Raw genomic sequence first — 14,691 nt, forward strand, 5'->3', positions numbered from 1 at the left:
ATACTATGTGTGTGTATGTTGCATTGCAGTATTTTTTCCACTGCTTCACAGTTTTTCCATTCTTAAATAAAATATTTAATCTACATCCTATGTCATTCTCTGCCATTACTGATATTTGAGGCACTTAAAAACTGTGAGATGCTATTTGGATGCAGAGGTATAGTTGCGGATTTCTACCTTAGTAGAGAAATTAACAGTGATAAATACATTAAAAACAGTGGTGACCTTCTTAGATATACATGCCATGATTCTAATCATGATCTCAGTGATTCCAGTGACATTGCATCCTATTCTAATCATCTAATGTTTTGTAGAACAAAACATTCAGACCAAACAACACAACTGGCAGGTTGTCTCATCATCTGTAGCAGCTGAAAAAATATCTATAAGTCAGTTATTTTAATATTTTTTCATTGCTTTCAGTAGTTCTGCATCTATGATGCATCAAAATAAAAGTGTGAAAAAAATACTGAATCCATTAATGAGTCATTTCTAGAAAAGCAAAGCGTGTTGGCACATTATACATCAGGAACATAATGGTCTGTATAGAAAACAAAAGCTGTGTCCTTTTGGCATACTTCACAATGACCTTAATTGCTGTTTTCAGTTCATGGCATATTCACACACTGGGTGAAGTTTAAAAACTGTCAGCAGTCAGATTAAAAAGACCGTATTTTCTTATTGTGTTACACAAAAAGTTCAAAACTGTTGGTGGAGATATAAAAGCTCATACAAGAGAAAACATGACTACAGAGACTCGGGCCAAGCTCAGCGGTTCTGTGAGGCTGCAGAATAAATGCTAACATGTTCACATGAACAATGCTAACTCGCTGATGTTTAGTAGTGAAAGCTTACTCACAAAGTTTAGCATTTTAGCGTGCAAACTTTAGAGTGCCATTTGTTTTACAGATTGGCCATACTGAACAGGTGAGGTGACTTCTGTTCCTCTGGTGAGGGGAATGCCAAGTTGAACGGAGCTTCTTCTGGCCCTCAGAACCGGATCACTCCGAACCAAATGAGCAGACTGACCAACAAATGACCTCTGCTATCCGTGGAGCATTACTGACACTTTGGCTGTGGATGTTATACTGTTTCCTGCATGCAGTAATTTATTTTTGTTCCTGCAACAACAATGCTCATTCAAAGCAGCTGGATTTCATCATAGCATTGGTGTAAAGTTTAACTTACGGAGATACTAATTATGCAGAGTTACTGGGCTGAGGTAACCTTGCTGAAAAAAGGATGACTCATAATGTCACTATAGCACTTAGAAACCCAATTAATATTTTGCTGGGAATTGACATTAAAATGCATGATTCTTCAGCAGTTTGTGTGATCCTGTACACCTCTGACATATGTAGCCACATGTATAGTACAAATGCGTGCAGTACAAAAATCAAGTTACCAAAGATTTTCTTTTTTAAAATGTAGTTATGCGGTTGTTGAAATGATGCTATCAGAGTGCCTGTCACACAGGAAAACCCAAAACATGACTCCAAAAATCTACACCCTACATATACTGTGCTGAGGAATGGAAAAGTAATTATATTCACCCAACTAAAAGGAAGGATAATTTGTCCCTTATCCATTGCTAATTACTGTATCATTATGAGAAAAATCATCATAAACAGCTTTGTCATAAGGAGTCATCATCTTCTTCATCAGGTCTTGTAATTATGATTTAAGTCAGTTTAAAATACAGACAATATGAAGTTGGAATAACATAATAACATCTTAATAACATAAAATGTTATGTCAGCAAGTGCAAAATAATAATCAGTGTTTGTTATATATGATCAGCAGCTTCATGGAGACCTACATTCATATGTAATTATCCTAACTGTGAAGTGTAGAAAAGGCATCCACATACATAAACACCAGTATGGTTGGGGGTAAGTTTCTGCTCTCTTGCAGGAAGCCAGTTTACTCAAAGTTAACCCAAGTTGTGGGCAAACGATTCCCAATTACTTAAATGTTAAAGGATGCCAACAGGAAACACAACTAATTGAGCTACTTCTTTAAACCAGGCATCATCAGAGTTACTGTTTGCACGTAAGTGTTATTAATGTGAATTTAATTTCCAGGACATTAGCAGCCTGTAATGGTAAAAATTCAGTGATCCAAAAGAAAAGACTACCCATGCCCTGTTAAAGTATCAGTGGTACAGAAAACAACAGACACATTAAAACTCTGCTCCAACAAAATAAAATAAAATGACTAAATAATGAATTGCACAGTCACTCCATTTCCATAGACTTATGATAGTGAGTAAGGGCACTGAAAGCAACCTCTGTGTAGTGTTCCACAGTGTGAGTATATACAGACACATAGATTCATCCATTTACTGGGCCAAAAAAGCATGGGGTTCTGTTTCATAGGAGGATGATTTCCACTCAAAAATGAACGTGCTCAATCTTTTTTTTGACAGTTCCTTTTCTGTGCCACCAGGAGGCAGGATGCTGAGGTCTCAAATTACTGAAACCATTCCGTCTCTTTGGTTCAGGCAGACTTTTACAGTATTGGAAGTCTTCTCCTCTACTTCTACTTCTAGATATGAATACATTCAACAAGCTTCAAATATTTGCATTTTCAGAGCAAATCAATACATTTCCCCGTCAGTATTTGTTTCTACACATCACCCCAGTGGGGGCATGTTGATTTCCTCTACAGCTTCTATCAGCCCACTCCTTACTGCAGTGCCCAGTTCCGGATGTAAAGGTTCCAGTATTTAAATCTCATCTTGTTCAGCCCTAAAACATAGACTTAATCATCTCTGTCTTTGCAGTTTTGATCAGTACTTTGAATTAATATGGCCTTGCAGGAGACCAATTTCTGCTGTGAATATACTGTAACTTCTCCACAGAGGCGTCATGTTTGTCACTGATAAGTGATAACAATACAAAATGTGCTTCTGTGTTGTAACAAGATTGCTTTGTCATTGTGCAAGGTCATATGTATGTGTAGAAGGATGAAACTCATATTTTCTTATTAAGGCAGATTAATAGGCAACAGCATGTCAATCATTTCATGAGTACTGTGTTTTTTCTTGGAAATTGATCTGGATTTGGTTTAAGTTGGACTTGACTGTGACTTGGCTTCTAAAGTGGACAAAAGCCTTGCTGCAGGAACTCTACACAGGCAACCACAGCCATGTGGCAAAATTCTAATGGACTAGTTGTGGAGCCAGTGGCTATAGAGAAGGCAGAACTGCAAGAGCGAAGCCATTTGGTGTGATGACTGTTCAGTCGTCAGTCTCCTCACAGAAAAAGCTGTCCAGGCAGAGCAGGCCTGTCACACCGCTCTGCAGCCCACACTACAGACGGCTGTATCTGTGCAGTATGACACTGCAGAATGAAGCAATTAATCAAAGAACACTTACTGGTTCATCATTTAACCAGTCAGAAACGCAGTCTCCCAGACAGCCAAGTGAGACACCCCAATATAGAAATATTGAAAGTATATTTTTTGAGATTTTTTTTCAGCTTCCTCTGTTCTGCAAACATCAGTTGTGATATCTGTGTATTTGGACAAAATACTAAGTTCTTCTCAGCATCAGTACAGTCCAACCTACTCTGAGATTTATTAGCAGCCCTTTGATAAGCATCTGTGTTTGTGACTGATTGTTAGTATTAAGTATCATGCCAAGTTTTCGTCTTTTTTTTCTTTTCTATATTACAGTGTTTGTCATGGTCATTTTAGCTACTACAAGGTAATGCACTTGGAGTAGTGGAGTAGAATACCAGCACTGCAGACATTCAGGTGTCATTATGTAAAAGCATAAACAAAATGAATCATACACTCAGAATGTGTTGCTGTCTTTGGAGTGGTTTGGTTTGTGTCAGTGAGCACTGTTAGAATGCTGTGCTGGCCATGCTTCCTGGAGCAAAGAGTCGTGGTAAGCTGTCCTGGGACATCTCCACATGTCTGTGGGCCATCTTCCCCTCCTCACCTGCTCCACATGATGAAGGGAAGAACAACAAAAAGGGAAATGCTGCATTAATTCATAAATGTATTAATCTTGTGTTGGGCAAAGTTAAATGGGACTAAACAAGAAAAAACTGTTTTTCTTTTTTTTTTTACTGCTTTTACATCTTCATAACTTCACAAATACATAAATGAACCGTGTAAGAAATAACTGTATGGGGAAAAACATCTGGAGTCACCATTCTTAACCATTTTTGGACCAAGTTGGACTCATATCCAGCACCTGTATTTGCAACTTTCAGACTCAGATTTCTATCATTGGTATCTGAAAAAAAAATCACTTTCTTTGCATTTGTCTCGCTCTCTAAGAAATGTGAAGGTTATTATTACCCAGCAAAAGCAGTGTTTGTTTGGCAGCATCTCGGACTTCCTCCTTGTCTGTCCGGCAGAGATACACCAACTGATCAATGCTTTCTTTGGCCTGGAATGACAGCAATTAGGAATATAGTATGATTAAGTTTTAAGTATGATACAGACACTAGACTGCAGTAGATTGTTTAAATCTGACCACTGTTGTAACTTTAACTAAATCAGTGTTGTCCTAAGATTGCATTTCATGGAGATGACGAGTTCTGGACGTGAGGGAACAGCCCGTACCTTGAGACAAGCTAAGGCCTTGCATCCACAGACCCTGGTGTCCACGTTCTCATCTTCCAGCAGTTCCAAACAGCTTACCAAAGCCTGAGAGGGAAACGGACAAAGTGCAGAGTGCTCACTGTCTTTGCTGCACCACGTGCAAAGAGGTAGATGGCATCTGAAGTACACGCATTAACTGATATCATCTTTTTGTACAACATGTGAGTACACAATGGAAAATTATGTCACTGCTATACAGTAAAATGTCATCTAGATAACAGGTCCTGATTCAACGATGTCCATCACATCATGGCTCACTTCCTCTTTCGAAATAATTCAAATGCCATCAATATGCTTTTAAAGAGAGATGCTCATGAGAAATAAGGGCAGATTTTCTTTGTATGGACTTTTAACATCCTGACAATCATTAATCAATGAGAAAATATCTATATTTGTCTGTTTTAAGAATGTGCCCACAGAATGTATCCACCCATCCCTCACCTGCTCTCTGTGTCTGGGCTGAGCAGCCAGGCCTCGCAGTACAGAGCTGGCAGAGGCTGACACTTTGGCTCGTGGATCTTTCAACAGTTTGGCTACAGCATGGAGTCCTTCTCTCCTCAGGCTGCACTCTGCAGGACGCCGCAGGCTGTTTATGATCACATCCTGGTCACATGATGCCAGGTTCTGCAACAACCACACTGTTGGAGGCAGATTATTAATCATTAGTGTCACTTAGGAGAATCTTTTCTGCATTCATTTACAGTGCTAGCTAGCTTCATTGACACTTCTAAAAATCAGTTATTAACAACGGCTTCAATGCAGACAAGTCATGGCATCATTAATTCCACTACTTCCTCAGGCAAAATAGAATCAACAAACAGTCTCAGTTTCTCAATTCAGAATTAAACAATGAATGGAATGACCAGTTTGTTTTTCACAGTGATGATTACTTTATTTCAAAAGTTTACAAGATAACAACCAAAGATGTTGAAACCACTGTCACAGAACTGCTTGGTTTGTTCCAGGAGAGCAGAAGAAACTTGATGAGAAAGAATTCACTTCTTTACATATTCTAATTTCTGGACTTAAAAGTCATGGATGCAATCAATGTTGACTCGCACTGTAGTTGTGTAGTACGCTTGTGTGTGTGTGTGTGTGTGTGTGTGTGTGTGTGTGTGCGTGTGTGTGTGTACCCTCTTCTGCCAGCTCAGTAATGTGCGTTTCCATATCACTGTTGCCGTTAGACTCCAAGTAAGTCCACAGCTGGAACAGCGTCACCGTCACTCCATCTTTGTTGCTGCCTCGTCGTGGTAACCTCTGATCCAAAACTCGCTCAGCCAGGCACAGAAATACTGCAGAAACACGTGCACAAGAGTTAACATGGCACACTTGCTATCGTGCACTGTGCACACTCACATGCTGTTGTACCTGTGTCTGCCCTCTCACGCAGCATGCTGGAGTAGACTGTTGACAGTGTAGCCAGAAAGTTCTCAACAGAAACACAGTACACACTGGCCTGTCCCACACACTGTTGCCATAGTGACACAGCACCCAGGTACTGGCCCAGCTGTGGTATCACTGTAACAGAGGAGGCAGGACAGAGTCAGGAGAGAGAATGCAAAAGAACTGTTACTCCTAACGTCAGTTCATTGTAGACCACTGAAATTTGACTTCACTCAAACATACAACTGCCTTTTTAACCATGTGACTGAAGGTAGACACAACTCATTCCTTTAGCATATGCTTTTCCCCCTGAATGTTATGTACAATGAAGCATACATCATCGTTGGCAGAGTTAGCTGCAACAGAAACACGGGTCTACATCACAGAAGGAGATACAACATCTGACCACCAAGTTGAAACTTTCTTCCAACCTTTAGTCTTATCAGGTCACAAAAGAGTTTGGTGAAGTTCTGTTCAGTTTACATCTATGTTATGCTAAGGTAGGGTGGAGCCCATCCCAGCTGTCATTGGGCGAGAGGCAGTACACCTACACCTGGACAGGTATTTTTGTTTAATCGTTGAATTTATGTTTGAGATTTGTTTTCTTAAGTCTCAAATTTTACATTTTCAATCAAAACCTTTTTTTCAACTTCAGGTTCCTTTTTTTTGGTTAAAACTTTTGGCCCCATTCTGGTGGGAGGGGCGGGGTTTCAGATGACCTTAGTGTGGAATCATGAGTGACAGCTAGCTGAGGGGGCTCCCTCACCTCCTATACACGCTACGAACGTGATTCCTAGTGAACACAACATGTGCCACTGACAAAGTTGAGTTATTTAAGCTGTTAGTGTCAGCACCCGACACAGATCGCAGTGTAAGAGTGATAAATGTTTCCAAATCCATCAGTTTTCCAATCAGAAGTGGACATTCCCCACACACACCCGGCAGTTCACTTCAACACGGCGTCTTCCTGCTCGGTCTGATGGAGGGCCTCTCAGTATGCCTTCTTATCTGGATACTTGTACTCTACTTGTAGTTGCCAAAGCCAAAGCAGTGTTCCAGTTAAAGTACACATGAAGACAAGAACACTATGAAGGAGACTCGCTGGCAGTGGCGACTGCTGACCGCCTGGTTTATGTGTTTGTAGTGGGTAAACATGAGATAAAAGGTGTTTGGGGCACATTTAGGGGTATAAGTGATAAAAATGCTAAATTGAGCAGGATTTATAAGTTACACTTGAAAATCGGACATTCCACGTTTCTGGTGTTTTGCAGTGGATCTTAAGGGTTTATTTATTTTTTATTTTCTGCTCAATCAGCGGAAGCATTTGATCCCTTTCAGGTGGTAAATTTGAATTTTGCCTTCCACAGAATCCTTAAAATTGCTCCATACAAAGGTACTGAGGTTTCATACAGAGCACACTGATTTAGGGATAGAAAACCATCAAGTTTAAAGTGTAAAGCAAACAATAATAGAAACCACTCATTTTGTCTGAAACAGGGGAACAAATATATCTAAACATATCTTACTACATGTAAAAAGTTTTTAATGGACTTTAAAAACAGCTTTATCTTAAATATCCAAACCCACATGTCAGTGGAAACTGTCCAGTGGGACACCACTGTGACTGATAACCTCTTCTGAATATGGACCAGAGGGCTGCATGTTCAGACTCAGAGATACCACAACGTACCTTCAGCAGGCTGTGAGAAGCGGCGTGGATTATCCTTGATGATGCCACGAATAATTTCGAAGACACGAGCCTCTCTCAGCAGTCTGTCTAAGGCATACATCTCTCCACAGCGCAGAGGTCCAAACATTCCCAGACGCTGCATGCATAATGCCACATGTCACTTTACACCAACCAGGAACATTTATGAAGCATCATCATCAGAACAACAGGAACACTGATCCTCTGTGGTCAGTCCACTTCCAATGAAACGCTACAAAGCAGCCTGATTAAATGACATATTTATCAAAACACAGACCAATCTTTTGTTGATTTCCACAGAACGTTGACCCTTGGTGTTACAACATGTAGTGTTAGAGTAACACGCACTTCTTTTCAATAACACAACCATCATAAACATTACAACAAACAAGACTGCTGATGAAGCCTACAGAGAATTTATCACCTTCATGTTATTTATTCTAAATAGTGGAGGTCAAACAGATATACCACACAGGAACCATCTCTGCTGAGCTGGATCCTTGACAGACTGAAGTCATGACACTTATTCTGTGTGTGGGAAATCATTCAACTCCTACCAGCAGCTGTGCACTGCAGTTCCTGAGATGCACCACCAGGGAGCAGTCTAGAGCGGTGCAGCCTGTGGTGAGAGGTGAGGGGGGTGAGGACGGGCTGTCCCAGCTTCTGTCTTCTCGAGGCCTACACAGATAAAAATACATTCACAGTGTTATGATTAAGATTCTGTTGGTTCAACAAACCCATTCTTTTTTCTATCACATTTTATAGAAATGGTGTTTGATTCTTATCCGCAACTGAACATAGAGAAAACCAAAAGAACTGCTGCATCATTCATCAAACTTCTCCAACTAAGGACTGATGAACATCCTCATCCATGGGCAGACAGCTGAACAGGTCAGTAGTTTCAAATGTGCTGCACTAATCATAGAAATAACTATCCAGATTTGTTCACAACAAAGACTTCTTACTTCCAGTTGTTCTGTTCATTTAATTTCTTCACAATATTACCTGTTGCTGATAAAATTTCATTCACACCAGTAGCACATACCACTTGGAAAGTCACTGTCTCCCCACTTCATGTCCATCAGAAATGAATGAAAGTTGCCTAGTGTTTAACAAAGACAATCGTAAGTGAGACCACCCACCCACATTATCCACTGTTCCCCCCACTAACGTGTGGACACAGATTATGATCCTTCAGGAGGAAGAGAGCTTGCTTGGAGAAGATTCATCCCCCTGCCATGACACCTCTGATTACATCCCATATTATGCAGGGGTAGGATCCCAATGACGTGTTAAATGATCATTGCAAAATGTTATACTTGATGACATAATTGCTTGTTTGGTACACTGCACAGACTCGTGAAACTGAATATCTTAGCTGGGACAATAAAGAATCAATAGGTTTCATATCAGTTGAGTATAAATAATGATGTAACTTCTATGGGTAAGGTTCAGCTTCACAAGCCTAACACATATGCATGCAAGAATATTTCTGAATAATTATTTTTCTTTTTATTTCACTCCACTAATTTGAATTATTCTGTGCTGATCCACAACATTAAATTCCAAACCATTATATTATAACATGTTGGCAGGGGATTGGTTCCATGAACTACTTTTTCCATAGTAGAAAAAAACAAAACGGAATAAGTAACCTCAGAGAGCAGAAAAGTTGTCTGCAGCATCAATAAAAAATGATAATCAAGAACAAATTAATGAATAAAACTGTGCTGATAAAAAGCTTTAAAGTAAGAAAAGAAAATCACACTGTGCAGGTTGTTGGGCTGCTGCCAACATAAAATAAGCTGCAAGTAGCTTCAAATGATAAAGTCAAACATAACAGTTCCATAGCACACTGACTTACTATCCATACCCGGTGTTGTGCGAAATTCTGTTCCCCTGAAATAATCTGTTCCCCTGGTGTCGGGAGCGCGCACAACAGCCGGAGTGACAGATTCTACAGTCTGCACGTAATTTCTGATCAAGTTGTAGGTAAACCGACAAAACAAAATCATTTATTGTGTCACGGTTGTTATTTTATCTTTGAACCTGCAGCCTCCCAGTATAAAACGTGTCTTTGACACAGTTTGGTGGGTATTTTTACGCTGAGAGAACCGTCTTTTCCAAGCAGAGTCGTGTTCACTTGAACGATAGTTTAAGAGGTAACAGTCAGTCACCCAAACACTGTGTTCCCACACATCGTGTTTATTTCCTCTTACTGCTGAAATAAAAGGCTGGAAGCTCGGTCTGCTGGGCATGAAAAATAAAACTTACAGGACGTTTTCCACGTTATTCCTGCAAACCACATTTATTATATAAAATGCAACACATTACTGGATAAATTAAAGAGATTTCTAGTAGCTACCATGACTTTTAATCATTAATGGCCGCGTTTCCCAGATTCGCGGCCAATGTCAGTTAATGTGCTCTGTGTCTGAAAATCATCTGCTCGAGCAGATGTAGTATTGAAATAACTTACTGCATGTATTCCTCTCCTCAAACACACTGTCCCTGTGACATAATTGGTCTTTCTTTAAAAAAAAAAAAAATTAAAGCAAATGTGTGTTTAAAACATTAAAGGGGGAACAGATTATTTCAGCCAGCTTGTTTTTCTCACTCTGAAATATTCTGTTCCCCCCTATATCTCGGACAAAGAGTAACCAATCATCTCTAGATTTGGGTCATTTATTCCACTCATGATACTCAACTATCTCCTGTGAATCCCACTGACTGTGTGGAGTTTGCATGTTCTCCTCTGGGTACTCCAGCTTCCTCCCACCACCCAACAACATGCATGTCAGGTTAACTGGTGACTTGTGAGTGTGAGCCTGCATGGTTGTGCCTCTGTGACGTACTGGTGACCTATTCACGACGCTTAATTGGATAAAGCAGGTATTTCTTCTGTGTAAGGTTAAGGGATACACCAAAGCTCCACTAGATGGCAGCATGAATCTACAATAACAATGAGAGCTGTGTCAGCCTGAAGCTGGGCAGTAACAGGAAGTTTTTAAGGAATCCTGATGCATGTCAAGTCATTCTAATGAGTGCATGTCTCAGTGTATCACCACTCAGTGGTTCTGATTAGTGGCACTAATATTGACTGTGCATCATTTCGGTTGTCCACACTAACCTGTTATTTCTCCTCCTCTTGTCACTCGTCTTCTCCTCCTCCTCCTCCTCCTCCTCCCAGTCTGATGTGTTGAGGAAGTCAAAGCTGCCCAAAGCAGTTTCTACTGTGAGGCTGCCCACACTGGGCGAGCGGCTTTGCCCACCACCCTGCACAGACCCACATACACATAAAGCCAGTGAGGGCACAAACAGGCACATACACATATAGTGCCAAACAGGACAACAAGGGGATTACATGGATAAAAGAATATTGAGCACAAACAGACTCACACTGTCACCAAATAAAGCTGGCACGCAGCAGCACACACAGGATGGACATGTATGTGCGTAGATCACTAATCTGCACACTTCTTGAGATTTCTTGAGGCATATGTAGTCCAGTATATTCTGTTGATTTACCACAAGGAATTTTTTGGATGTTTTTTTGTTAAGAAATGTAAAAAATAAGTCAAAATATGTTTTTGTCATCATGCAAAAGTAGGTGTAGAACAGTGAGGGTCAAAGTTGGCAGAGTGATGGGAACTCACTGAATTCATCCCACATACTGAAATGACAGCGCTGGGAATTCAAAAGCTCTGTCACTCATGTCCTCAGAGACACTGTTGGCTTCAAGCCTGTTTTATATGCAGTTCATGTGTGTGATTAAAGTGACTGCAGAGTTCTGGTTTGCTGGCTCAGCTGTGCAGTTCCCTAACTGGGATTGACTGGATCAGTGTTTCTCAATCCTGGTCCTTAAGGCACCCCGCCCTGCATGTTTTCCATGTTTCCCTGCTCCAGCTGATTCAAATGAATGGGTCGTCCTCAGCCTTCTGCAGAGCTTAAAGACCTGAACTGTGTGGTAAACTACCCTTCTGGCTCTTTGTCATGTGATGTGTGTAAGGCCTAAACCCTTGTTCATCCGTCTTTGCCAACATTTATGCAACCTCTTGGCATCGGCCACACAGGCGGTCACCTAAGGCGCCACCTGCCTTTATGTATAGCCAGGTTGGTTGGGCTGAATCTTTTTCTATTTGTAAATTTGAGTTGTTGTTCCAGGAGCTGGGCAGTTAACTGTAGCTCATTAGCCGGGCAGTTATCTATTTTGTAGTTTTGTTTTTCTGTTTCTCACTACATCTTTACCACTGCTCGGCTGTACTGTATTTTCTCAGTCTTTTCTGTTCTTATCGTGTCCTGGCCCTGTTTCCAGACTTTGGTTCTTTACGCTTTATCCCTGAACAATAAATTACTTTTTCTTCAACCTGCCTATACTGGTCTTAGTGTTTCCTTTTCCCTTGCTGAGCTGGGGTCAGAACAAGTACGCTCCACCACCTGTTTTGTATCTTTGTGGCGACATAGTCACACTACGACAGGAGAATGAGCCCACACAGCCTCCACATTTTATATTCAGTTTACTGGGACAGAAGGGGAATATTATCCTCTACATGTATAGAGATTTATGCTGCAGCTCTTTAAATCAAACAAGTGGGATCCAATCATCCCCAGGAACAGGACTTTAAACTGTGTACAGTTTTGGGTTTCTCTTCTCACATCTGGGAGCATCTTTTCTTGTTTTTCACACATGCTTCATCCTCACCTTCAGTGTAACCCGCAGCAGCCTTAGCTCTTGTTCCAGGAATTGTAACTCAGGAAACTGCCCTCTATAATCATCCAGAGAGGAAAGTACAGCTGCCAAAGCATCCTCCAGCCTGCTGTCCACCAGATCATCACCCTCGCTGGAAAGATGATCTGCTCCCACATCTGGCAGGTCTTCTTCCACTGGCACCCGCCGCGCTACAAATGTCACATCCCTGTTCTCTGGGAGTCTGTTGTCCTCCAAGTGAGAGTGCGTGTTCATTTGTAATAGAGAGTTAGGGTCCTCTCTCTCTGTCTTGGGAGAGAAGCATGTGAGGACAGTGCTGGATGCATCGTGCGGACACCCAAGTGGGTGCTGGTCACTGACAGCATCACTTAATGTGCTTTCCTCCATGACACATGTCCTTAGGGACATGTTGGTGTGTGAGGCAGATGGGCTGGGTGGTTCAGGAGATCTGCAGGGCATCTCCATCTCAATGTCACTGATAGAAATCCCAGATACCAGAGAAATCGCTTCCCCACGGTCACCCGCTGACCGGTCCACCAATACAAGTCCATCAGCGCTGCTTTCACTGATGTGACTCAGAGATCGTGAATACTGTGCCACGTTGTGGCTGACAGTCATCACTGCATCCACCTCTTCCTCACTGTTAGAACTGGTTCTGTCCCTGGAAATCAGTCCATATAATTATGATTGAGCACACCATATCACCAAGAATGTAATTTCATCTGTGTTCATGCCACATGTTATCAGATAACAAATATAACCATAATCAATCTGCTACTATGTGGAGTGGAATTAAAATGATTTCTTCAAAAAACAGCTCAAACATCTAAATCCAACCTTACCTGTTGCTCTCAGTTAGATGTTCGGGGATGCTGGGAACCTCAGTGGCAGTGCTGACTTTGTGATTGAACTTTGGAGTTGAGGAGGAGGAGTCTCCGTCAGGCTGTGGGGAGGAACTTCCTGTTGCTGTTGTGATCTCTGATGTCACCACCCCAGCCTAGAGTGAAGGACGTACAGTTATCCCACCCACTACTATCACAGCTATATTTACTAAGCTCAATTTAGCCATGGACCACTGACTTTACAGTAACAAAAAAACCCAACTATCAGTCAGAGATTGTCAGGTTAACAGTGGCAAATGTAGCATGTGATCTGTTTTGTATAACCACTAAAAGGCTAAAGGAACTGTATTTAGAAGGAGAGAATGTGATGGAAAAGGCAAACGGAGCAACACAACATGTGTTCGTGCTCAACTGGACTGAAGCACATCAAATGCTGCCTCTGCCGCTCACAGAGCAAAAACTTACTTTTTAATTCAGCAGACCTTTTTCTTTGTGTGTGGTGATCTCACATTTTCACATTAAAGAAGCAGCTGTCATATTTTAGGGTCAGTGTGCTGTAGTGTCCCTGGTCTGGTGCAGGGACATAACAGACTAAGTTAGCCCTAACCCTAACAGGCCTGTTCTAAATTAATTCAACAAATGCTATCAATCTCTTCTTTCTAAAAGTTTGGGTGTTAATTCTTTTTCCGATGAAAGATCAAGCTAAATAACAAATAAATTCCAAATATTAGAGCCAAGCTAAATAATAAGGAACAGACACTTTTAGAGAGTAATATTCTCAAAGATTAAACATCTAGTGGTGCTTTAATGTTTGTTAGGCCCCCCATGAACTGTCACCTTATCGTGGTGGAGGGGTTTGCGTGTCCCAATGATACTGGGAGCTATGTTGTCTGGGGCTTTAAGCCCCTGGCAGGGTCACCCAAGGCAAACACATCCTAGATGAGGGACCAGACAAAGAACAGCTCAAAAAACCCACTGATGAACAGCATATTTAGAGCACGTCTTCCCTTGCCCGGACGTGGGTCACCGGGGCCTCCTCCTGGAGCGAGGCCCGGGGGCAGGGCCTGGCAGTGAGCACCTAGTGGCCAGGCCTATACCCATGGGGATCAGACGGGCACAGCCGAAAGAGATGACATGGGTCCCCTTTCCGATGGGCTCACCACCTGTGGGAGGGGCCAAGGGGGTCGGGTGCAGTGTGAATTGGGTAGCAGAGACCTTGGCGGCCTGATCCTCGGGTGACTGAAGCTGGCTTATGGGACGTGGAATGTCACTTCTCTGTTGGGTAAGGAGCCTGAGCTGGTGTGCGAGGCTGAGAGGTTCCGGCTAGATATAGTGGGACTCACCTTGACACACGGCTTGGGCTCCGGAACCAGTCTGCTTGAGAGGGGTTGGACTCTCTTTCACTCTAGAGTTGCCCCCATATTGATTGC

The 14,691-nt window shown here is 41.8% G+C and overlaps 1 protein-coding gene across 1 annotated transcript in view; it reads right to left on the minus strand.

The window, feature by feature from the left end:
• Positions 1–3,175: 3,175 nt before the first annotated feature.
• The window catches only part of ripor1 (RHO family interacting cell polarization regulator 1), a 34,099-nt gene continuing 22,583 nt past the window's right edge, over positions 3,176–14,691 (minus strand). The window contains exons 14-24 of the mRNA XM_072386542.1: positions 13,262–13,416; positions 12,414–13,080; positions 10,842–10,987; positions 8,269–8,389; positions 7,694–7,829; positions 5,989–6,138; positions 5,754–5,912; positions 5,062–5,258; positions 4,582–4,665; positions 4,315–4,405; positions 3,176–3,949 (exon numbers count right to left, since the gene is read on the minus strand). Coding sequence (XP_072242643.1) covers positions 3,852–3,949; positions 4,315–4,405; positions 4,582–4,665; positions 5,062–5,258; positions 5,754–5,912; positions 5,989–6,138; positions 7,694–7,829; positions 8,269–8,389; positions 10,842–10,987; positions 12,414–13,080; positions 13,262–13,416 — 2,004 coding nt within the window. The 3' untranslated portion in view covers positions 3,176–3,851. The remainder of the gene's footprint in view (positions 3,950–4,314; positions 4,406–4,581; positions 4,666–5,061; positions 5,259–5,753; positions 5,913–5,988; positions 6,139–7,693; positions 7,830–8,268; positions 8,390–10,841; positions 10,988–12,413; positions 13,081–13,261; positions 13,417–14,691) is intronic.

This window comes from Leuresthes tenuis, unplaced genomic scaffold (genome assembly GCF_036924035.1).
Source record: "Leuresthes tenuis unplaced genomic scaffold, fLeuTen1.0.hap1 SCAF_5, whole genome shotgun sequence".
NCBI classification, from domain to species: Eukaryota; Metazoa; Chordata; class Actinopteri; order Atheriniformes; family Atherinopsidae; genus Leuresthes; species Leuresthes tenuis.